Source organism: Rhinoderma darwinii, chromosome 4 (genome assembly GCF_050947455.1).
Source record: "Rhinoderma darwinii isolate aRhiDar2 chromosome 4, aRhiDar2.hap1, whole genome shotgun sequence".
Classification (NCBI taxonomy): domain Eukaryota; kingdom Metazoa; phylum Chordata; class Amphibia; order Anura; family Rhinodermatidae; genus Rhinoderma; species Rhinoderma darwinii.
In genome coordinates, this window is record NC_134690.1 from 82,906,430 (window position 1) to 82,931,947 (window position 25,518).

At 45.5% G+C, this 25,518-nt stretch overlaps 1 protein-coding gene across 2 annotated transcripts; it reads left to right on the forward strand.

The window, feature by feature from the left end:
• Positions 1-2,703: 2,703 nt before the first annotated feature.
• On the forward strand, positions 2,704-17,598 carry LOC142760754 (speedy protein 1-B-like). Of its 2 annotated transcripts, XM_075863933.1 has the most exons (8): positions 9,325-9,457; positions 10,300-10,371; positions 10,739-10,830; positions 15,707-15,765; positions 16,065-16,147; positions 16,482-16,650; positions 16,740-16,999; positions 17,134-17,598. In XM_075863933.1, the coding sequence occupies exons 5-7, from the start codon at positions 16,077-16,079 to the stop codon at positions 16,986-16,988; spliced, it is 489 nt and encodes a 162-aa protein (XP_075720048.1). In that variant the 5' UTR covers positions 9,325-9,457; positions 10,300-10,371; positions 10,739-10,830; positions 15,707-15,765; positions 16,065-16,076; the 3' UTR covers positions 16,989-16,999; positions 17,134-17,598. The 2 variants fall into 2 exon arrangements, with proteins under 2 accessions (XP_075720047.1, XP_075720048.1); XM_075863932.1 differs by lacking the exons at positions 9,325-9,457; positions 16,065-16,147; positions 16,482-16,650; positions 16,740-16,999; positions 17,134-17,598 and adding an exon at positions 2,704-4,296.
• Positions 17,599-25,518: the final 7,920 nt, after the last annotated feature.

Sequence of the window (25,518 nt, forward strand, 5' to 3'; positions counted from 1 at the left end):
ATTTAAGGTGCTCGAGGTAAACCCACTCTGGCCGGTAGATGATGGTGGTTAGCGCACAGTCACAAAAATATATATTCTTTAATGCTGCAGTCAAAACAATCATTAATACCAATGATGAGTCTCCAAAAAATCGGCATCACAGGACCCCTAAATTGACCCCTTCCCGTCGTAAACAATTTTCAGATTTTCATTTCAATTTTTTCCTCCTCACCTTCCAAAAGTCATAACATTTTCATTTTTCCGTCCATGTAGTCCTATGAGGGCTTGATTTTTGCGGGACGAGTTGTAGTGTTTCGTAGCACCATTTATTGTGCCATATAAAGTACTAGGAAACAGGAAAAAATTATTTGTGGGGTAGAAAATTAAATAAACAGCGATTCCTCTATTGTTTTGTGCCCTTCGTTTTTACGGAATTCACCGTGCAATTAAAACAAGATCTTAGCAACCATCGCCACCCTGCGGTTGCATTGCGGGAGGCACGATGAGCTGCTAGAGGGGGTCGCCCCCCTCTTTCTAATGATTTAAATGCTGTGGCTGCTATTGACCGTGGCATTTAATCGGTTAAACTAGTGGGATCGCGCTCGTTACTGTGAAGTGTCGGCTGTAACATACAGCCGACGCCTGCATTGTATAGAGCAGGCTTACTCCGTGCCATACGTCAAATGTCGGGATGGGGTTAAAGCCTATGTAAAACTTTGAGAGGCATTTTATTTTTAATAAAAAGGTCAATCAGTGTAATTTGTGCAACTTTATAAATAGTTTTTATTAAAAATTATTTTTACTTTTTGAGATACAGCTATTTTATATTCTCTATACAGAGCAGCTGTATCCAGCGATAAATCCTGTCGCCCGTCAGGTCCGCTGGACTGACGGGTTCAGTAAAAGCGGGTCCTGTGTGTCTCTTACACGCAGGATCCACTTGTAATCTATCATATCTAAGTTCATAACTAACTAATGTGATGGATTACAGGTGGATCTTGCGTGTCAGAGACACAAAGGACCCGGTGACACTGAATCCTTCAGATGCGCTGGACTGATAGACTCAGGTCATAGCGAACTATGCACCTGCTCTGTATACAGAATACAGAGCAGCTATATCTCAAAAAGTTAAAATAATTTTTAATAAAAACTATTTATAAAGTTGCAAAACCTTTTATAAAAAATAAAAAAAAATTAAATTGCCTTTTAAAGCTTTACATAGCCTTTAATGCAGAACTTGAACCAGACCCCTAAATTAGTTCAAAACCCAGGCTGAATCCCTTAAATAATCCAGACCCCAGACAAGACCCCTGAATAAGACTCCAAATCAGACCCAAAAATTAATCAGACCCCAGATTAGACTAAGGCCTCATTTACACGAGCGTGATATACGTGTGTGTGACGCACGTGCTTTTCACGCGTGTCGTACGCACCTATATTAGTCTATGGGGCAGTGCAGACAGTGCGTGAATTTTGCGTAGCGCGAGTGCATTGCGTAAAACTCACGACATGTCCTATATTCGTGCGTTGTTCGCGCATCACGCACCCATTGAAGTCAATGGGTGCGTGAAAATCACGCATGCCACACGGAAGCATCTGCGTTGGATGCACGTTTTTCACGCATCACTTGTTATGTCCATGCAAATGACTTTATAAAACTTCTCCAAACAAGCACAAACCAGGAAGTGCTTGAGTTTCCTCTGCGAGTTTGCCACAGTCCAATCTCCACACAGACAACTGCAGGCATGCCGCGTGGGATGGACGTGGAGAAGCTGATCTGCCTTGTGCAGGAGAGGCCCGAAATCTGGGACACCCTTTGCGGAGTCCTACCATGACCGCTCGGCCAAGGAGGACGCATGGGACCACATAGCCCAGGCGCTCTTCACCAGTGAATGGGAGAAAAGCAGCACCCGCGACCGCAATAGAATTGGTGAGTACATGACTTTAAACGATGCAATGTCACCCCTATTGAAGTAGTGTGTCCCTGTCTTTTTCTTTTGCTAAATACCCAACTTTAGTTTTGTGTCGCTGCAGCATCACCGTGTAGAATGTACTTTGCTCTGTAGGGCCCGTCATGTATTTGAGGGTCGAGTTGTTTGTGCGTTACCACAATGAGTGACCATGTTTTTGGTGTTCATCCTACAGTCCAGGATATTAAAACACGCTGGAGGAGCTGCAGGGACCAATTTCGCCTTGAGATGGGCGACAGAGGCCGAAGTGGTGATTGGGCATTAAAAAAACGGCCCTACATACACTACCGTTCAAAAGTTTGGCGTCACCCAGACAATTTTGGGTTTTCCATGAAAACTCACACTTATATTTATCAAATGAGTTGCAAAATGACTAGAAAATATAGTCAAGACATTGACAAGGATAATAATTTTTCTTTCAAACTTTGCTTTCGTCAAAGAATTCTCAATTTGCAGCAATTACAGCATTGCAGACCTTTGGCATTCTAGCTGTTAATTTGCTGAGGTAATCGGGAGAAATTTCACCCAATGCATCCAAAAGCCCCTCCCACAAGTTGGATTGGCTTGATGGGCACTTCTTGCGTACCATACGGTCAAGCTGCTCCCACAACAGCTCTATGGGGTTGAGATCTGGTGACTGCGCTGGCCACTCCATTACAGATAGAATACCAGCTGCCTGCTTCTTCCCTAAATAGTTCTTGCATAATTTGGAGGTGTACTTTGGGTCATTGTCCTGTTGTAGGATGAAATTGGCTCCAATCAAGCGCTGTCCACAGGGTATGGCATGGCCTTGCAGAATGGTGTGATAGCCTTCCTTATTCAAAATCCCTTTTACCTTGTACAAATCTCCCACTTTACCAGCACCAAAGCAACCCCAGACCATCACATTATCTCCACCATGCTTGAAAGATGGCGTCAGGCACTCTTCCAGCATCTTTTCAGTTGTTCTGCGTCTCACAAATGTTCTTCTGTGTGATCCAAACACCTCAAATGTCGATTCGTCTGTCCATAACACTTTTTTCCAATCTTCCTCTGTCCAATGTCTGTGTGCTTTTGCCCATATTAATATTTTCCTTTTATTAGCCAGTCTCAGATATGGCTTTCTCTTTGCCACTCTGCCCTGAAGGCCAGCATCCCGGAGTCGCCTCTTCACTGTAGACGTTGACACTGGCATTTTGCGGGTACTATTTAATGAAGCTGCCAGTTGAGGACCTGTGAGGCATCTATTTCTCAAACTAGAGACTCTAATGTACTTGTCTTGTTGCTCGGTTGTGCAGCGGGGCCTCCCACTTCTCTTTCTACTCTGGTTAGAGCCTGTGTGTGCTGTCCTCTGAAGGGAGTAGTACACACCGTTGTAGGAAATCTTCCGTTTCTTGGCAATTTCTCGCATGGAATAGCCTTCATTTCTAAGAACAAGAATAGACTGTCGAGTTTCACATGAAAGCTCTCTTCTAGCCATTTGGAGAGTTTAATCCAACCCACAAATGTAATGCTCCAGATTCTCAACTAGCTCAAAGGAAGGTCAGTTTTATAGCTCCTCTAAACAGCAAAACTGTTTACAGTGGTGCTAACATAATTGCACAAGGGTTTTCAAGTGTTTTCTAATCATCCATTAGCCTTCTAGCACATTTAGCAAACACAATGTACCATTAGAACACTGGAGTGATGGTTGCTGGAAATGGGCCTCTATACACCTATGCAGATATTGCATTAAAAACCAGACGTTTGCAGCTAGAATAGTCATTTACCACATTAACAATGTATAGAGTGTATTTCTGATTAATTTAATGTTATCTTCATTGAAAAAATCTGTGCTTTTCTTTCAAAAATAAGGAAATTTCTAAGTGACTTTAAACTTTTGAACGGTAGTGTATATACAAAGCAGCTCATGTTCCTGAAGGATATCATGGAGATGACATCGTAAGTAAATGTGCTATTGCCTGCGTAAATGTTGCTTTGCACATGTCATGTTCGCCGTAAAGCATTTTTGTCCAATGATGACTATTGGTATCTCATTATGTTTTTCGATTCCAGAACTACTGACAATCTGAACAACTCGGAGGAGGAGAGTGACCATACCGAGTCCCAGCCACATCCTCCCAGCAGTCGACTGCTGCCCCTAACCCCGGAGCCTACACCCCAGGACCCGGCCCCAGTAGAGTCGGCCCATGCCGAACTCCCTCCGGCAGGAAATCTCCCCCCTCGACCACCAGCCAGACGCCGACGCAGTCAGCAGCCAGCCGCTGGGGCCCAGGTTGATACTCGGGTCATAGAATACCTGCGTCGAGCGGCCGACGAAGACGGGCAGGACTTTTTTGCCCGGGGAATAGTGCCACTGTTGCGCAAGGTACCTGATGATAGGGTGGCACGCCTACACTCAGCAATTATTTCCCTGATTGATAACGCCACACCCCCCAACAATCCTCACCACTGTTTCACTGCAATCGAGCAGTGGCGAGGATTCGCGGTGGCTTCGACAAGCTCCAATTACCCTGGCCCATACCAACCAGCCACCCCCAGCGCACGCCAACACCCTTATAGAGCTGGGCCTGCCCGGTTTTCCCCTGGACCTCTGCCTGCCCGTGAGCGCCATTTGCCACAATACAGCAGAGGTCCAGAAACCTTCGCTCCCCCTTTCCCTGGACCCAGCTACCAGGCCCATCATCAGCACCACTATGCTGGAGACGAACATCATCAGCAGCTCCATGGCCAGCATAGTGGTGCTGAAATGCCCACGTACAGTTCCCCGGGCCAGCAATACCACCATTTATAAAAGTGGCTGTGGGATGAGCCGACCAAGGTTATTGTTTGTCGGCCTGCATAGTCTGCTCTGATATGTTTTGCACCATGTTGGTGCGACCTTTACTTGTTTGTGTTTGGTTCTTTTGCACCCCGTTTTTGGTGTGCAAACAACATTAAAAACGAAGGTGTTGCAATTGCGTGTTGAGCTTTTTTGCCCCCCCTCCACAAAATGATTACCTAAACGGGATCTTTACTGTACACTCACACACTGCTGAGCTTGCCCCAAAATAATGGCACATGTTCTATGAGGTATCAGTTCATCTGTAGGGGTTTGCCATTGTTTGAAACAGATGTGAATGTTGGCGGGCTGTGATGTGCCAATAGCCACAGAAAGGACAGTCGGGATTGAAGGAGAACTTAATTTTGGCAACCAGAATTCATTCTCATGCAATCACTTTCGTGACTGTCAAAGGGCAAGTACAAACCCCAACAGATGTAAGCTCGCAACCCACGTCAAGGGTCCTCATGTATTGCGAGTCCCTAACACATACCTTTAGTCCCTAATACTAATGGGCTGTAACCCCCGTTCCCCTTCTCATATACAAGGTTCCCTTTTTAACATAAGGTCTCTTATTTAATTTACATTTTTCGGTCTGTTTTTAAATCTTTACAAATGTATATACTATTGGTATACAAAATCCAATTTGACCGACATAAATCCAGGCCCTTCTTTCAACTTTTTGTGATGTTCATTCCTTTTAAGTGGCTTCTAAAAAATAACCATCTACCCACTGTGATAAGTGTGTCAATTATACTCTCAAGGAGAAAGAGATCTCTATTAATTTAAAAAGAACCAATGTCCCTATATCACGACTTTCTGCCACTCACCGGTCCCGGTGCCGTGGTCCCCTTCAGATCTCTTATCGTTGAGATCCGTGACCCCCTGCGGTTCAATTTGCGATCCATCGCAAGTCCTTTGGTCCCCCATAACCTCCGTGTATTCTTGACGTTCAGTAACCAAGGACGCTTTTATTCAGCAGTGCATCTTCATGCGTTCCAAACATGCGGTCCATTCTAAGTGTTTTGGTCCCTCATGGCTTCCGTAATCTTTTGACTTTTAGTAACCAAGGACGCTCTGTCTCTGCAGAACATGCGTTACTGTTGACCTTCCGCTAACATTAGTCATAACACATAAAAACTTACACATAACTAAGTATATGACTGTCCATTCAGCTACAGTCGTACACACAAATAAAAGTTAATACTTTGCTTTTTATAAAAAATATCTGTAAATACCTCGGATCGACATGTCATTCTAACTCACACAGCATATATCCCTAATATGTAAAATAGCTTTTAAACATGTTGCTAATCCCGTTTTTTTATATTGTTCCTTTATACTGAATCATTATATGTGTAATTGACTTGTAAATTACTGTTTCTTAATTATGTTTTTTTATGTGACCTTTGACCCGTTACATCTGGCGGTCTTTTTCCTCACCCTGATGTATAAATAGGGCAGGAACCGCACAGTCTGTATTGGCCTGAGGAAGACGTCAGTTCGACGTCGAAACGCGTAGCCTATTAACAATAAAACTCCATACACATTACCCATCACGGTGGTTGTGTATTTTCTACGACCAAAGCAGCGCCGGTGGTCCCGTTTTTTTCCTACTCCTAAATTGTACTACAAGCTGACAGCAAACTTCGTTTGGCTGTGTTGTGGACCTGGCTGCAGCTTCCTAAGCCCTGTTGACACCCATTGGTGTCCACCACCCGAGGTGAGCGGAATTGTCGCACCGACCAATTTTTTAATACTGTATTAGATCCTGATTTGTGGCACCGTGTTCCTTTTCTACCTTACCTAGCGAGTCCCTAACACTACAAGCCCCTAACCTAAAACAAAAAACACTGGCCACTTCTGGCCTGTGGACACAATAATCTAAGAACTATGCGACCCTTTAAATGCCATCAAGCCCCCATGGTGCGGCTCCTGATGGGCTCTCAAAATATGCAGCTAAACTTTCCCGCACTCGGAGTCCAGATGTGAGAGATCTCCCTAGTGGAATTGCCGGCACAGTGTTGCTGGTGGGTGCATGTGTTAGTATATATTCTGCATCAAACGTTGCATCATGAATGCGGCAGAAGTTATTCAGAACTACACACGCTTGGATGACACGTGTCACATTCTGCGGTGACATTTGCATTGTAGACAGAAACACCCGCCACCTGTTAGACATAATGTCAAAGGCACATTCCACACATCTTCGAGCTCGGCAGAGGCTGTAATTGAACATGCGTCGACGCTCATCCAAGCCCCTTCTTGCAAATGGCCGCATTACTTGCCTTGTCAGGGCAAACCCCTCATCTGCAACTATGACATATGGAATCGGTGGGCCGCTGGAGACAGGGAGGATGGTAGGTTCTGGCACAGCCAGTTGATTATTCACAAGTCGTTTACCCGTTCTGGATGAACGGAATATGCGGGCATCAGCAGAGCTTCCATACGAGCCTATGTCTACAATCGTGAAACAATAATTACTGTCCGCCAAGGCCAACAATACGATGTAAAAAAACTGTTTGTAGTTATAGTATCAAGAGCCACTGCGTGGGGGCTTCTGCACACGAATGTGCTTGCCGTCTAGGGCACCAATGCAATTCGGAAATTGAGTTGCACAAAGAAATGTGTCTGAAATTCTAAGCCACTGTTCTGTCGTGGGCTGAGGCATGACCGTGGTCTTCAATCTCTGCCACAGCACAACACAGGTGGATGTCACAATGAAGGAAATGGTGGTCACTCATAAAAGAAATTAAAAATGTAAGGAATGGTAACTATTGCCTGTGGCCAGAAATCTAAATGCAAGATAAAGCAGAAACAATAAAGAACACATGTTATGGCGGACTTGTAAAACATACAGCGTCCTCTAAGAACTAATTGCAGCTGCACACATACTTCAAAGTCACAAGCAGTCGTTCCTCAGGGGAAATGCAGCGTCGCATGTTGGTATTCTGGTAGGTGATTCCAGTGCGAATCTGCGCAAGCAGAAGATCAAAGGTGGACACAGACATGCGGCAGAACGCACAAAATTTCTCTGGTTGATGCCGTAAGTCCTCATATAGTGTATGAAAGTGCCCTTTGGAGGTTCGTTGGGTCACAAGTGGATGAACCCAAATCCGAGTTCTTCTACGCGGCTGGTGCTGCAGCATGGGTCGCCGTTCGCCAAAACGACGCAAAATCATCCACGCAAGCAGCACACATGCCAGCGACTGAGAAGGCATAAATGTGGCTTGCAAGCCAAGACACGTGTCAACAGTTTCAACACACACTGGAGTTTCAGCAGAGGCTGCAATAAGGCGGACAACCTGTTCACCCAGCAAGCAGGGGTTGGGCCAGCCTGCCTATTTGTAGGCTGGCCTCGCATTACCTACCCCTGCGTTTTTAACGCAAGTTTTAAACGCAGGTCACGTGCGCGTTAAAAACGCAGCAATGCAGCGTATACGCATGACAAACGCAATTGCAACGCGCGCATTACGCTGCGTTTTTTGCGCGACCAAAATGCACACACTCGTGTAAACCAGGCCTAAAGGAAATGAACTCAGACCGCTCTATTTACTTACTGTTCCTCGCTGGCTTCTCTTCTTTTTGGGCGCCGCTGCACACATGGTCCTGATGCCAGCCAGCGCAAAGACCTTGTATGTACCGCAACACACAACAACCCGGCGGTGACTAACATCAAGATCCTGTGTGGCGGGCTGTGAAGGGCTTGATGTAGCTTTGGGGCCCACTCACAACTGCCACCACTTCCTGTGTAGAATCTATAGCAATGAAATATAAATTCAATATATCTTATGCCTGACTTTCATCTGAATGGAAACCATGTAACAATGTAACACTACATTTCTCTACCTATGCAACCAGTATACTAATAGTGATGTCACTGTACATAGAGATCAGGACAATACATAGTATATAGAGAATTTATCTAATAGAAATATATATGGCTATGAATGTATGACATATGGGGGCACATGTATGACAACAATGCCAGTCAATTTCTTGTAAATCTGAATGGAAATGATAAGATCACATTATAAAGCTTCTGGTCCTCAGTTTTTGTACGTTTTACCCACGTCCAACAGATTTTTGGATTTAAGTATGCGCCAAATATATGAGAGGCCTGCAAGATGTTAAATGGTGAAGATGACATCCTCCGCCAGGTCAGACATCAGTCAACATGCTTCTAACTCCAGCACCTACACCAAAGCTACATACATTATATATCAGTTTTAAGAATCTGGAGCACATGAGGTAAATTTAGTACAAAGACATTTAATAGACATGACCATTCTGCATTACCCATGGAAACAACATAGTACAACATGGCAGCTGCCACAAATGTCACCAGATGGAATAAGGATGTAAAATACAAGGATGACAACGTTTTTCTAAGCAGTAATTTAGAAGCCTTATATTAAAACGCACCATGACATTATTTCAGTGTACTTTCCCTTTAAATTAGCTGAGGCATGAATCATCATGGCAAGTGCCGCAAACAACAACCAATAGAATCGCAGGATTTGAATTTAAAGATAGAGAAAAATCATCAGTTGGTGCCAGTCTGTGATCGCTCTTTTCAGAGATAAGACAGGCTCCATTTTGTTCTTCAAAGCGACTTGACAAACGTTTACTTTTATCGGAGGAGAAGACACTACTGCGTATCTGCGTCTTCTGAGAGACAACACCAACTGTCTTCAAGACTTCACAGGTAAAGTGCCGCCATTTACTAACCATAATGACTGATCCACGTCATGCCAGACACAGACACAGATGCTTCTTCCACTACTGAAATGGATCGGATTTTATTAATAAACTCAAAGGTTTTCACCTAAATACCCAAAATCTGGATAAACTAAGGAGACAAGAGTAAAATAACCCGACGTATCATCTCCTTCCTCAGATCTTTCTGATGGATCCCAAGCTGTAGGACCATATGCTTATTAGTATTCTGTATTTAGAGAGGTTTCCATTCTAGAAAATGATATCAATAGGATCTTCCACCATATTCTGATCAGTCTGCCAGGACCATCACCCCATTTCTTCACTTTTACCCTTCATAGCGGCATTTTTGGCCCCGCGGTGCAGATGTCCTGTAATTCATTTTTCTTTTTACTTCAACCTAATATTCAGATTCACTTTAATCTATAATGTGTGTAAATTGGGACCGGGATATGGATAATGTTAGCGGGGTGTTTATTGGGTTTTTCCTATAATATATATGTTTAGTATGTGTGTAGTAACATATCTTATAATACAGAGGCATAACTTGAAGCTCCTGGTCTCTAATGTAAAATCTGTATCAGGGCCCTCTCTATACCATGTGTCGTTTATAATATTGGTGTCTTCTTCTGGCAGAGGGGATTTTGGGCCCCCTATGGCAGTAGATCCTGGGTGTGACTGCTACCTCTGCACCCTCTATATATACGCCCCAGTTATAATGTCAGTCCGGCGCTCATACTACATGTTTATATTAATATAAGTCTTTGTAACATCTTCTTCAGGAAAAGTCACATTCCCAAATATTCATGGTAATATTCTCTTCTCTTTAAGTTTCCCAGGAAGAGGAGAAGAGATGGCGAGGAAGAGGAAGAGAGAGATGGTCACTCTTCATGTGGAGGAGACGTCAGTACAAGATTTTATATCACTGCAGTCACTACATATCAAATCCATACTTCGTGTTACAAACCATTACAAATCTAATCTATCAGCTTCTTATTAACCTCTTCACCCATGAGAATAAACACCCTATAAGGGTGACGCGTCCTTCTACCAAGGTCATACAAGGCTTAACTAATGCTCTGAGAGGTGACAGCACTAACCCCAGAGACCGACCACCAGGAAATCTTCTTAAACATGGATTTTACTAAGATTTCCCTGTAATTAATTCATTTCATTTTTAATTCATTGTAAACTTATTAACACATAATTGTCTGTATTTGATATTTTTCCATTGGACGGCTGACTGTAATATCTATTTCTTCTATCACAGTTCGCTGACCTACATGATAGACGAGTGCCGGAAGAGGAGGAAGGAGCATACCCTGCAGCCATAAGAACGGACTGCTTTCTACAATCTCCTCGGTAAGATTCACTGCACCTTCCAATGATTCTGATCAGACACAAAGAGGGCGATTTATTAAGACTGGCGTTTCATACCCCGGTCTTAATAAACAGTTTGCTGGAGTAGGATGCCACACATTTAATAAGAAGTGAATGCCTCATAATAAATTTGCTGCATCTTTCAGCTGGCCACGCACCACAATTGTGGTGTAAAAATTGCACTCGCAGGGTGTGCGAACGTGACCGCGGCCCTATCCCTCTCATCCCAGGATCGGACATAAGATAACAAATATATATGCTCACCGCTCCTCTTCTCCCGATTCTCTCTCAGCATGCTGCGGCTCGTACAACATACAGGGCCATATATGTGATGCAGCACTCAACGACCTCAGTGCTGCGTCACATACAACGTCCAGCGTCAGTAACTTGTATGAGCTGCGGCCTGCAGGGAGAGCCTAAGGTGACCCAGTGGGGAGAATCGAAGTGGAGCATTGAGGTGAGTACATTTTTTTTATTTACTTCATTGTATTGTCTGATCAGGAGGGCAAAGTATTGAGCCCGACCAGGGGCGTAGCTAAAGGCTCATGGGCCCGGGTGCAAGAATTCAGCTTGGGCCCCCCTACCACTCCCCAACACCACCATCATCATCAGACCCCTGCGCGCGCCTATGCCCAGATGCCTTGCCCAACAGCCCCAATAGTATAATGCCCCCACACAGTATAATGCCCCATAATGCATAATGCCCCCCCATACCGTATAATGCTCCCCATATCAGCCCCCCATACAGTATGATTCCCCTATATCAGCCCCCATGCAGTATAATGCCCCCCATCTTATCAGCCCCCATGCAGTATAATGCCCCCCCCCCCCCCGCAATATCAGCCCCCATACAGTATAATGCCCTCATATGTGCATAATAGAAAAATAACATAATTACTTACCTATCCCCGTTCCCACGTCGGGTGGAGGATCCTTCGCCTCCTCCGGTGTGTGCTATGATTGACTCAGCGCAGGCAGGCGCGATGATGTCGCTGCATCCCACCTGCCTGCGTCGAGCCGCTCAGGGCACAGTGAATGCTGGATCAAGGAGATGTCAGCTCCTTGCTCCAGGATTGAATGGAACGGGGACCTCGGTGAGATTCTCGCAACCCCCCCCCCGGAGGTCTTCACACGAATCCCCAGGGGGACGCGACCCACAGTGTAGGGATGTCACGATACCAAAATTTGCACTTCGATACCGATACTTTGTTTACTTTGCCAACAGTAATAAAAGTAAAAAAGTTCTTCCATTTTCTGATGTGAGGCGCGTGGTGTAATGATGAATTTTGAATGTGCCTCACATTAATAGTAATTAACCCCATCATGTTTCTCAGTCATAATGGGTTAATGTGTAAGGTACATCATGGGGTTAATTACTGCTAGGGCTCGTTTACACGAGCGTGATATACGTGCGTGCGACGCGCGTGCTTTTCACGCGTGTCGTACGCACCTATATTAGTCTATGGGGCAGTGCAGACAGTTCGTGAGTTTTGCTCAGTGTGAGTCCGCTGAAAAAAACTCACGACATGTCCTATCTTTGTGCGCTGTTCGCGCATCACGCACCCATTGAAGTCAATGGCTGCGTGAAAATCACGCGCACCACACGGAAGCACTTCTGTGGGACGCGCGTGATTCGCGCAACAGCAGTCAAAAGTATGTTTGCAAACAGGAAAGCACCACGTGCTTTTCTGTTGACAAACATTCAAACGGAGTGTCATCATGATGGCGGCTGCACGAAAAGCACGCAGCCACGCATCATACGGGGATGACACACGGAGCTGTTAAGTGCCTTTTGCGCATGCAAAACGCCGCGGTTTTTGCGTGTGCAAAACGCACATGCTCGTGTAAATGAGCCCTGCATGTGAGGCACATGGAGGTTAAATTCATCATCACACCTCGTGCCCCACAATAAGTGATAGAAAGCCGTTTTTATTTTATTTTTTACAGCGTACACATCATAAATGATGCAAAACAATTGTTGTGCAGGTTATTACGGCCGCGCCAATACCGATTATGTGAATATTTTATGTATTGAGACTTATTTTAATGTTTATTGTAAAAAAGGCGTATGTGTATTTTTTTTTAATTTAACATTACTTTGTTTGTTACTTTATTTTTTAAACTTTAATGTACTGGCATAGATCTATATCCCAGTACATTAGCCTGTGGACGGATAGCACACAGGCAGTTTTTGGGACTTACCCAAGTATGCCCTAACAACAGGAAATATGGTCAGACAGCACTGGGGTCCTTCAATGGACCCTGGGCTGTCTGCCCATATATGGTATGTCACTCAATCGCGTCACAGGAATTCCCTGTGACGCGATCCAGGGGCATCGCCCTTCTCATTTTCCCCTGAATGCTCGGTCAGCTTTGATCGCAGCATTCAGGAGAGCAGCGGCGGAGATGAGAGGTTTCTTTTATCTCCGCCGTTATAGAGCGGGGCTGCGGCTGTGTAATACAGCCATTGCCCCGCTCCTGACATTAAGTCCGTGCGCGCGGTCAGCATGAGGTAATGCGGCCGGCGCTGCACTAATGAGCGGCGGTTCAGGCATTGAGGACAGAACATGGGGGTGTTTTGTAGTGCACCCGCCATGTTCTGTCTTCAGTGCCGCAGATCATTAGTGCAGCGCCGGCCGCATCGTATCATCCTGACGGCGCGCACATATCAGGACACAGGAGCGGGGCAGTGACTGTATTACACAGCCGCAGCCCCGCTCTCATACAGGCATCTGATACTGTATTGTGTTGTATTGTGGAGTTTGCGGTGGAGAGAGGAGGGGGGGCTGTGATTTAACGCCCCCCCCTCTCCAACGCAAACAGCACAATACAACACAATACATTACAAGGCATCACAACACATTACATTACATTACAACACATTACAACACATTACATTACAACACCACACAATACATTACATTACAGACTGCAGCTTACCTGGAGTCCTCCGAACCGATTCTTCCACTCCACTGTCTGGAAGACGTGTCACGTGAGAACACGGTCACATGGTACACTAAGAGTACCATGTGACCGTAGTAACCAGGAAGTGCCGGCTTCACGGCACAGAAGATTTATTTAGGAAGCTTGCTGTACGGCAATGGGGGCCCGTGGGCACACCCAGGCTTAGGGGCCCGGTCGCAACTGCGACCTCTGCGACCCCTATAGCTACGCCACTGAGCCCAACAATGGCCTCCACCTTGCTACGACTTACAGAGTGACATTTTCTGCTATAATTTACAACATTTGTTCTCCTGTACACACATAAAACAGCTTATTCTGAAAAGTTACCTGAAATGACTGTTACGCTGTATTATCGATAAACTGTCATTAGAATAAGCCGTCAATATTTTATCAGTGGGGGTTTGACTCCTGGCACCACCAGGATAAGCAAAGTAAAGCAGCTGCAGTGTTCCAGCGATTGTTAAAGAGGCTCTGTCACCAGATTTTGCAACCCCTATCTGCTATTGCAGCAGATCGGCGCTGCAATGTAGATTACAGTAACGTTTTTATTTTTAAAAAACGAGCATTTTTGGCCAAGTTATGACCATTTTTGTATTTATGCAAATGAGTCTTGCAAAAGTACAACTGGGCGTGTTGAAAAGTAAAAGTACAAGTGGGCGTGTATTATGTGCGTACATCATGGCGTTTTTACTTCTTTTACTAGCTGGGCGTTCTGACGGGAAGTATCATCCACTTCTCTTCAGAACGCCCAGCTTCTGGCAGATCACGCTGTGACGTCACTTCCCCAGGTCCTGCATCGTGTCAGACGAGCGAGGACACATCGGCACCAGAGGCTAGAGTTGATTCTGCAGCAGCATCAGCGTTTGCAGGTAAGTAGCTACATCGACTTACCTGCAAACGCCGATGCTGCTGCAGAATCATCTGTAGCCTCTGGTGCCGATGTGTCCTCGCTCGTCTGACACGATGCAGGACCTGTGAGTGACGACACAGCGTGATCTCTGGAGAACACGGCTGTGTCTGCACTGCCAGAAGCTGGGCGTTGTGAAGAGAAGTGGATGATACTTCTCGTCAGAACGCCCAGCTAGTAAAAGAAGTAAAAACGCCCCGATGTACGCACATAATACACGCCCAGTTGTACTTTTACTTTTCAACACGCCCAGTTGTACTTTTGCAAGCCTCATTTGCATAAATACAAAAATGGTCATAACTTGGCCAAAAATGCTCGTTTTTTAAAAATAAAAACGTTACTGTAATCTACATTGCAGCGCCTATCTGCTGCAATAGCAGATAGGGGTTGCAAAATCTGGTGACAGAGCCTCTTTAAGAATCCTTTAGGCCCCATGCACACGACCGTAAAAAATGTCCGTAATTGCGGTCCGCAATTACAGACCCATTCACCTCTATTGTCCACGGACACCTTCCCGTTTATTTACAGGAAGGTGTCCGGGCCATAGAAGTGTACTGCAAAAGATAGGACATGTCCTATCTTTTGCTTTTTACAGTCCGTGCTCTCTTACTTTGTATGGGAGCACGAGCCGAAAATACGGGCGGCCGGCAGTGCCCGCAATATCGCGAGCCGTGATTACGGGTACGGCCGTCTGCATGAGGCCTTATTGTTTACTCAGGCATAGCGCCAAACATATAGATGTGGCTGTGTCTGGTACTTAATTTCACTGCAGCTCAGTCCCAATAAATTGAATGGGACTGATGTGCAGTACCAGGCATAGCCACAACCATATATATGGTGCTATGCCTGGGTAAACAATAAAGGGGCCGCCGTAATCAATAAAGGGGCCGCTGAGGATAGTTCCCAAAAAAACTATAATTCTTTGTAATTCATGTAATTCATGTACTATTTTGGATTTAAAGAATTGTAATTTAACTTTTTTGGTAGATGATGAGCACATCCAGCTGTTTTTGGCCAAGGACATCTGTTTGAGGATTTCGGACAAGGTAATTTTATAATAACAAAATGAATAGACAATTAGCCAGATATAGACACGACTGACAAGAAAGATCAGATTTGAATAAAAGGGTTTATGTGTCATTAAGAGATATTCTACTTTACATCTACATCCTTGGTAAGATAATAATATTAGATTCAGAACAATGAGGATAAACCTGTGACTTATGTGTTAGGATTATGGACCGACATTAATAAACATATAAATAGAATCACCACATAAAGATAAGACATAAGAAGAGACCATTTCTCTATTCCCAAATTCTAACTTCTTGTCTTCTTCCACTAGTATCTGCTGGCCATGGTCCTCGTGTACTTCAAGAGAGCCGGACTGCGTACCGAGGAATATAGAGAGAATTTCTTTGCATCCCTGTGAGTATATTCACGTATCACATGTTTGAAGGAATACTCTCAAGTAGTTGTGGATCATGTGCTTTACATTAGCTTTATCCCTTATAGGTTACAAAACAATTATGGTCATTTTTTAGCAGTAAAATAAAAATATTTAAACATTTTAATATCCAAAGAGAAAACATCAAGCCTATAGATTTTACTATGTAGCCTTCTGACCTTGTTGGGGCATTCCAACATCCTTGGACACCATCGCTATCATTTATAGTAACACAAGTTTCCTTTACATTGAGATATATAAGTATACAGTGCACTGCTCTTGCATGTGTCGTGAATAATTTTTATTTTCTTTCAGATTTCTAGCGAACCAGTTCGAGGAGGACGAGGACTTCAGAGACGAGATCTACGCGTGGGCCTTAGGACGTGACTGGGAAGTGAAGACAGAAGAGCTGCATCACCAACGCGACCAGTTGCTCCGCCGGATGGACTTTAGAGCGTGGGTGGCCCGGACCACATGTGATCTGGTCAGTAATAAAAAACAGAACAAATGCCGTCTTTGATTAAGAGTCTGTGATGAGAAGCCAATTTTACCTTATTTTTTATTCCATTTTAGATCATGGCACAAGACCCTTTCCACTGGGCATGGATGAGAAACAGGCGAAACCATCACAGCTGGGCCATACGTGCGTCAAGGAGAAATAAAGAGGAGTTTTACACCCGAGGCCCATGGAAGAGCGCGCTGTCCTGTGCCCGTTGTAGAAACATCATTTTACATCCGTGCATGTGGAAAGTGGAAGGAAACATCATTAGCCGGATAGACACAGCAGTGGACCCGGAGACACCGATTGAGGTCCCTGACTAATAATAACGCTGGTAAGTAAAATGTTGGTGTTATAAAGAAGTAGGTAAGAAAAAATGATCACAAAAGTTCTAAGTAAAATGCAGTAATGGATCTTCTAATCCACATGTTGCTGAACGTTTTATCTTGTACCTCTATTCCAACCCAGGAGGTTCTGCTGCCTGATCCACTAGAGAGATGAAGACCATGATGGATGACCAAACATGAGGAGCAGGTAATGTATAACACATGCATGCATGCACACAAAATCACATAATAAATACATACACACTAATACTTACACACACACAAATACATAAATATACACAATCATACTCACTGACACACTGTACATAGTAACACAGTCACTTTTTACATTTTCTGGCTCTATTCCTTGTATGGGGGAATCCACATATACACATGTATACTGTACATGCGCACATACGTTATATAGCGTTAACCTCTCTTAGTATGCCAGAGGAAGGACAGTACAGCGGCCATGGTTTCCCTGCAGGTTTCCTCCACTGGGGGTTTTGCCTGTCCTGAGTGTCGCTCTACGCTCTTTGTGAGTGATGGGAGGTAACACACAATCACAACACACACAAACACACAACAATAAAATTCACATAGTTTAACACTCCTTACGTTGTCTGAGTCATTTCTTGTATGAAAGCGACATATGGTGGTCTGTGTGATGGGATAATGTCCTCCCTTCTGATCGCACTGGAGAATTTACTGACACTACATGAGGGACGTCCGCTCATCATCGACATTCAGGAGAGGCATCAGCAGAAGTCTAGAGTAAAGAAGACATTTACAAGCAATGAAGAAATGGCTGGCTTGTGCCGGACTATCGGAAGCTGGATTGTGCCAGACTTCTCTCGGATACTGGACTTGAACACAGATGTCGTCTCGGACAATGGACTTGAACACAGAAGTCACCTCTGAAAATGAACTTGGCAAAAACACCGGACACAGATGGTGAAGTCCTCTAGGACACTTGACTTGAACAAAGAAGTCTCAGATATGGTCTTGAACGGGCACTGGACTCAGATACTGGATATTGGATACAGCTAGGGAACCATTTGCATGACAAACACTGGGAAGACACAACATTGCCCAGGCACTGAAGAAAGGGGCAGGGCTCCTTTTAAAGGTCGGGGTGCTTAGGGATAGGTTGGATATAATTTTGCTTGTGTGCATGCTGGCCCTTTAAGGCTTGGCACGAGCGCATGCGCGCACCCTATAGGACAACTGGGGAGAGAAATCAGAGAGCACAGCATGCTGGCATCCCTGGGAAGGGGGACGCCGGTGAAGGGACACAGTCCTACGGTCACATCCGCTGGTAAGAGGGGAAGGCTGGCGGTTTGCGGGCACTACAGCTGGCTGTGCTGCTGCTTCTGTCATAGATCTGATAGCTCACTGCAGACTCAGGGCTGACATCATCTGTTCTCCCCTCCTTTCTTTCAGTGTTAGGGTATGTTCACACGCACTGATTTCAGACGTAAAAAACGGCTCCATTACACGTTTTACGCCTCGAATTACGCATGAAAAAATGGCTCCATTATTCCTACAAACATCTGCCGATTTGCTTTCAATGGGTTTTACGATGTTCTGTTCCCATGAGTTGTAATTGTACGCGTCGCTGTCAAAAGACGGCGCATAAAAATACGCCCGCGAAAAAGAAGTGCATGTCACTTCTTGAGACGTTTTTGGAGCCGTTTTTCATTGACTCCATTGAAAAACAGCTCCAATAACGTCCGTAAAAGATGCCGCGAAAAACGTGAGTACTTGCAAAAACATCTGAAATTCAGGAGCTGTTTTCGCCTGAAAACAGCCCTGTAATGTCAGACGTATTTTGCTAAGCCGTGTGAACATACTCAGAGATACCAGCAGGGAGGTGATTTGGTGCAGCATTGTACTCCTTTGACTTTAATATGACCCTGTATAATGTATACATTATTTTACATACACATTTTGGTAACGTTCATCTGAGGCTAGATTCACACGGGCGTTGCGCATCTCGGATGTGAAAAACAGCTGTTTTTTACGTCCGAAGTGCATCCGTGCTCTGCACTGCGGTGCGCGATATCACACATCCCCCATACACTAGAGTCTATGGAGTGATGCGTGAAACGTGAAAAAATAGGACATGTCCTATATTCTCACGGACCCTTGACACGGTCCGTTGAAACAATGGCCGTGTGAACGGCCACATTGAATTATATAGGTCCGTGTGACGGCCGTTGTTTCAACAGCTGTCACACGGACGTTTAACACGTTCGTGTGATTAAGGCCTTATAATTGTATTACATAAGGAAATAAGTCTAAAAGGTGAGGAGAATGGTGAAGCCACTTGTTGACATGGGAAGCATATGGAATCTCTTTCTTAAATACTTGTTTACCTAATGGAATTACCTATAAAACTGGACTATTCTATTATTATTAATGATATCCTAAATATTTTGTACAATCCTTTAATCAAATTTTTCAATTGATAGGGTCAGTGCACTTTGCTTGGCGGATCCTGCAGCAAAATCCATAGCGGAATTATTCCTCCCACTGACTACAATAGGAGGTCTGGGTGGAATCTGCCCGAAGATTGGGCAGGACGGTTCTTTTTCCCGCTAGCTAAAAAAATCAGCTAGCGGGAAGAAAAAGCGTCAGACTCCAATTGAAATGAACGGGAGGCTGAATTCTGTGGCGTAATCCGCTGCAGGTACCGCGGCAAAAATTCTGCCATGTGAATAGAGCCTTATTGCAATCAAATCTTAGTTCAAATTTAATGTTGCAAAATATACACTATATGGCCAAAAGTATTTAGACACGCCTTATAATTATTGGGTTCAGATGTTTCAGCCGAAAACCCATAGCAAATAGGTGCATGAAATCAAGCTATACAATCTTCATAGACAATTATTGGTAGTAGTATGGGTCTTACTGGAGAGCTCAATGACTTTATACGTGGCAACCTTCTAGGAAGCCACCCTTGCCAAAAGTCAGAAGTTTCTGAAAGCTCTTTTACACGGGCCAATGATTGGACAAACAAGCGTCCGTATGAACGTGTAATCAGGGCAATGAACAAACGAGGAACTGATTGTATTGTTTAGGCAGCATAAAAAATTATCATTGTCGGCAGTACATCTCCCTGTGTAAACAGGAAGATGTGCTGCCGACATGATAGAAATGCATGGGGACGAGCGATCGTAGTAATGAAGAGGTAGACCATGCAAACTCACAGAATGGGTCCGACAAGTGTGAATTGTGTAAAAATTGCTTATCCGCTGTTGTATCACTCACTACAGAGTTACAGACTGCTCCTAGATGTGACATCAGCACAAGATCTGTGCGTCTGAGTTTCATGAAATGGGTTTCATTGTTTGAGCAGCTGCATACAATCCTGAGATCACCATGCGCAATGCCAAGCAATGGCTGGAGTGATGTAAAGCACGCCGCCACTGGACTCTGGAGCAATGGAAAGAATCATGTGTCATCAGGGCCACCATCAGGAATTTCTGGGCCCCATACAGCCATGATGTCTGGGCCCCCCCCTCCATTACCGGGGGTGGGCAACGGAAAGTGTGGCGCTCACGTTTGTACGTTATTCGCATTAAATGATTTTGGTGCTGATGTCAATTACAGTGAAGGAAACCATGGAGCAGGCAGTGACCGGTTAATGCTCTGGATTTTGATCTATTTAGCTAAAACGTATCCGACTGTATGGCATATAGTGGGATACGTCGCCTGGGGAATGGCCCAGGGGAAACTACTGAAGTCACTGTCCATGAACAGGGCTGGAGCCTTCTACTAGCGCTCTGCCCAGGGACTATGGCGCTGCTCCTGATGTCCATATACATAAAGTGACGTCCGAAGCTGCACAAAGCCTGAGTACACGGCCGGAGCGTCGGCAACATTCTGGCCAGGGATTCCGGCCCTGGAGAATCCCCTGATGTCACTTTACATATATGGACAGTGATGTCAGGAGCTCCCTGGGACAAAGTCCACGGGTAGAGCACTTGTGATGCTGCCTGGGGACTCCGGAATAACAAAGTTTACTACGCCATTTCATCCTTCAAAAAGAAGGTAAACCGACGTCCACCAGCCCGACGGAGGCTAAAAGGACATAATGGAGCCCTGTGAATTATCGTCTACATTGTTTATACTGTAAGGTAGGAGATTTCCTGACTACACGATAAACTTAGGGCAACAATACGATGTGAAGGGGCCTTAAAGAGGCTCTGTCACCAGATTTTCAAACCCCTATCTCCTATTGCAGCAGATCGGCGCTGCAATGTAGAGAACAGTAAGGTGTTTTTTTTTCTTCAAAAACAAGCATTTTTGGCCAAGTTATGACCATTTTTATATTTATGCAAATGAGCCTTTCTTAAGTTTTACACAGCGCACAGACGCTGCGTGAAATTCACTGACAGTCTGAACGGCCCCATTCACTAACATAAGTCCGTGCGACGTAATAAGTATCACGGACGTATAACACGTTCGTGTGAATAAGGCCTTATATTGTAATTTGTAGTGAATTTTCAGTGCGCAATCCGCACCAAAAATAGGAGGCAAGTAAGTGGCTTATTCAGATGTCCATGTTCGGTCTGGGATATACGGACCGTGTATCGGCCATATTTCCCGGACCGGCCACAGTTCAGGGAGCCGGGTTTCTAGCATCACAGTTATCTATGATCATAGTCCCTCCCCTCCCGTGGGAATACTGTGCCCGGTCCCGTACTAAAAGCATCATTACCGTATGGGACAGTATTCCCGCGGAGAGGCAGGGACTCCCAGCAACACTGATAACTATGATGCTAGGAGTCCGGCTCCATGAATTGTGGTCAGCCTGTGAGATACAGCCGATACACGCTCCGTATGTCACGGACCGAACGCGGCCGTCTGAATAAGGCCTTAGTCTAGTTACACAGTGCGGTGAAATCCCATTTTTTTGCCACAATTTTTGCAAAAACGTGATTTGACCGCACTGTGAGAATATAGCCTAACAGCACTTTTCATGTTTTGTATCTTTTTTTATGCAATTTTCGTAATTGCGGCACAAATCACGCGGTTTTGCGGCAGTTTTTATATAATCGCGGCAAAAAAACGCTAGGAAAACGAAAAAATACCAAAAAACTTTTTAACCAACTTTATACAATCTACAAATGGGGTCAGGGGGATGGGAAGCAGGATGGATAGGGGAACATACTCACCAGCCTGCAGGTCCGGTCGGCAGTGTAGAGGAGCTGGGGGGCGGGATCTCCACACGCAGCTTCAGCACATGCTGCATCTTCCCCTCCAGTGAAGCTACAACAGGTATGCAGGGGCTGCCGCGAGTGTTGATAGGGGAGTGTCGCTAGGGGGGGTGTCGCTAGGGGGGGGTCGTTAGGGGGGTGCCACGGGCGTTGCGAGGAGGGGCCTGTGAGCGTTGCGAGGGGGGGCAACAGTCCGAGGGGGGGGGGCGACGGCAACCCGGCGGGCCCCTTTTCTTCATCCATGTGGCCGGGCCCCTGACGGGAGTACCAGTAATACCCCCCTGATGGCGGCCCTGTGTGTCATTGTCTGGTAGTCTGATGAACAAATCTGGTATTTGCGGTTACAGCATACAAAGACATTTTAGGCAATTGTATCCTTGCAAACTTGTGACAACAGACAGGGGCGGATTACCATGAGGGCAATCTGGGCAAGTGCCCGGGGCCTGAGGCTGGAAGGGGGCCCAGTTCGCCCTGGTTCTCCCGAACCTGTTGTTAAAATTACAGCCAGTTCAGAGAACCGGGGTGAAGCAGGACCTCTCACCCAATTGTATCTGCGTCCTTAGGACGCGAATACAATTGATTACTATTGGCAGTCATGGATCAGTGAGCGCTGGGCCGCATCTCCTCCCAAGGAGACGTCAGCGATCACTTCCGCTCAGTTCTGCTGTGTCCCGTAGGGTGCACGCGCACGCTTGTGCCCGGCCTGAAAGTGCCAGCGCGTGCACATGAAAATAATTACCAATTAACCCATGATCTCTCTGGACTATAAGAAGGGCCCTGCCCCTTCACTCATTGACTGAGCATTGTTGTGTTTACCCCTGTTAGTTTTGCAAATGGTCCCTTAGTGTTATCCTGTTCCCAGTGTTCCCGTACCTGCTACCTGTATCCTGTATCCCTTGCAACCGTTGTTCCTGTGCCTAAGAAGTTGGAATCGTGTTGTGCCTCTAGTCAAGCCTGCTGTGTTACACCACGCCTGGTGTCATCTGCCACGCTTTGCATCGTCTGCCGTCTGAAATACCATGTGTGCCTAGCCACTTCGACTATTCAGGTACCCTTGTGCTGGACTTTGTATTATTGGGTACTCTGTTGTTTGGCCAGCTGCATCCTCGCTATGGCGGTGCGGCCTAGTGGGTCCACATACCCACAGATCGTGACCGTATATACACCGCGTTCCAAATTATTATGCAAATGTTATTTTTCGCTGATTTTCCTAAATAGTCGATGCAAATGACAGTCAGTATAATCTTCAAGCCATGAACCGTTGGAGTATAATGCGAATTTTATGAAACAAATCTCCTAACTAGAGATGAGCGAACTTATGAAAAGTTCGGTTCGGCAGGTTCGCCGAATTTCGTGAAAAAGTTTGATTCGGACCGAACTAGTTCTGACCGAACCTGTAATACAAGAAAGCCCCTAAAAATCGTGTATAACACTGTTTAAAAGCCCTAGAAGCCCTGTATAACACTCTTAGGTCACCCATGAGTGTATCCAAGTACTTTTGAGCTGTCTTTAAGGCAAAGTTAGTGTCAAAGTTACGCCAACATGTATGGCTATAGGAAAACGGATGGGACACGGTGATAACTAACAGAAACCACTGCACTTGTGCATGTTGTATGCTTAATGCATTGTTAAAAAAGGTACAAAAATTAACCATTTTTGGTGGCAGATGCCGGCCAGGGTTCATACATATAAGGTGGTAAAAGAAGAAGCAATAGCTTTTGACAAGCCCTCAAAAAATTTACCCTTTATGGTGGCAGATGCCTGCCGGGGTTCATCCATAGATGGATGTAAAAGCAACACGCAATGGCTTTTGACAAGCCCTCAAAAAATTGACCCTTTTTATTGGCAGATGCCTGCCGGAGTTCATCCATACATGGATGTAAAAGCAACAAGCAATGGCTTTTGACAAGCCCTCCAAAAATTGACCCTTTTTATTGGCAGATGCCTGCCGGGGTTCTTCCATACATGGATGTAAAAGCAACAAGCAATGGCTTTTGACAAGCCCTCCAAAAATTTACCCTTTTTATTGGCAGATGCCTGCCGGGGTTCTTCCATACATGGATGTAAAAGCAACAAGCAATGGCTTTTGACAAGCCCTCAAAAAATTTACCCTTTTTATTGGCAAGGGTGGTAGTAGTAGTAGCAGCACATTAAAAGACACTGGACAGTCACAGGACAAACCCCTGTGGTGGGGCAAGCCTCAGGCCTGCTTGTAGCAGACGGGCGGCAGTGGAGGTGTATTGGTGGTAGTAGAGGTAGCCAACGGACAGCAAGGGTGGTAGTAGTAGTAGTAGTAGTAGCAGCACATTAAAAGAGACTGGACAGTCACAGGACAAAGCCCTCTGGTGGGGCAGGCCTGCTTGTAGCAGACGGCAGTGGAGGTGTATTGGTGGTAGTAGAGGTAGCCAACACAGACAGCGAGGGTGGTAGTAGTAGTAGCAGCACATTAAAAAAAGAGACTGGACGACAGTCACAGGACAAAGCCCTGTGGTGGGGCAGGCCTCAGGCCAGCTTGTAGCAGACGGCAGTGGAGGTGTATTGGTGGTAGTAGAGGTAGCCAACACAGACAGCAAGGGTCGTAGTAGTAGTAGTAGTAGTAGCACATTAAAAAAAGAGACTGGACGACAGTCACAGGACAAAGCCCTGTGGTGGGGCAGGCCTCAGGCCTGCTTGTAGCAGATGGCAGTGGAGGTGTATTGGTGGTAGTAGAGGTAGCCAACACAGACAGCAAGGGTGGTAGTAGTAGTAGTAGTAGTAGTAGCACATTAAAAAAAGAGACTGGACGACAGTCACAGGACAAAGCCCTGTGGTGGGGCAGGCCTCAGGCCTGCTTGTAGCAGATGGCAGTGGAGGTGTATTGGTGGTAGTAGAGGTAGCCAACACAGACAGCAAGGGTGGTAGTAGTAGTAGTAGTAGTAGTAGCACATTAAAAAAAGAGACTGGACGACAGTCACAGGACAAAGCCCTGTGGTGGGGCAGGCCTCAGGTCTGCTTGTAGCAGACGGCAGTGGAGGTGTATTGGTGGTAGTAGAGGTAACCAACACAGACAGCAAGGGTGGTAGTAGTAGTAGCAGCACATTAAAAAAAGAGACTGGACGACAGTCATAGGACAAAGCCCTGTGGTGGGGCAGGCCTCAGGCCTGCTTGTAGCAGACGGCAGTGGAGGTGTATTGGTGGTAGTAGAGGTAGCCAACACAGACAGCAAGGGTGGTAGTAGTAGTAGCAGCACATTAAAAAAAGAGACTGGACGACAGTCACAGGACAAAGCCCTGTGGTGGGGCAGGCCTGCTTGTAGCAGACGG

Bases quoted from the DNA above. Each gene is read 5' to 3' on its own strand.
- LOC142760754 (XM_075863932.1), top strand. From the start codon at position 3,898: ATGTTGCTTTGCACATGTCATGTTCGCCGTAAAGCATTTTTGTCCAAT. The intron at 4,297-10,299 runs GTACCTGATGAT...CTTCTCTTTAAG, and splicing joins TAGTGCCACTGTTGCGCAAG to TTTCCCAGGAAGAGGAGAAG. The intron at 10,372-10,738 runs GTCAGTACAAGA...CTTCTATCACAG, and splicing joins ACTCTTCATGTGGAGGAGAC to TTCGCTGACCTACATGATAG.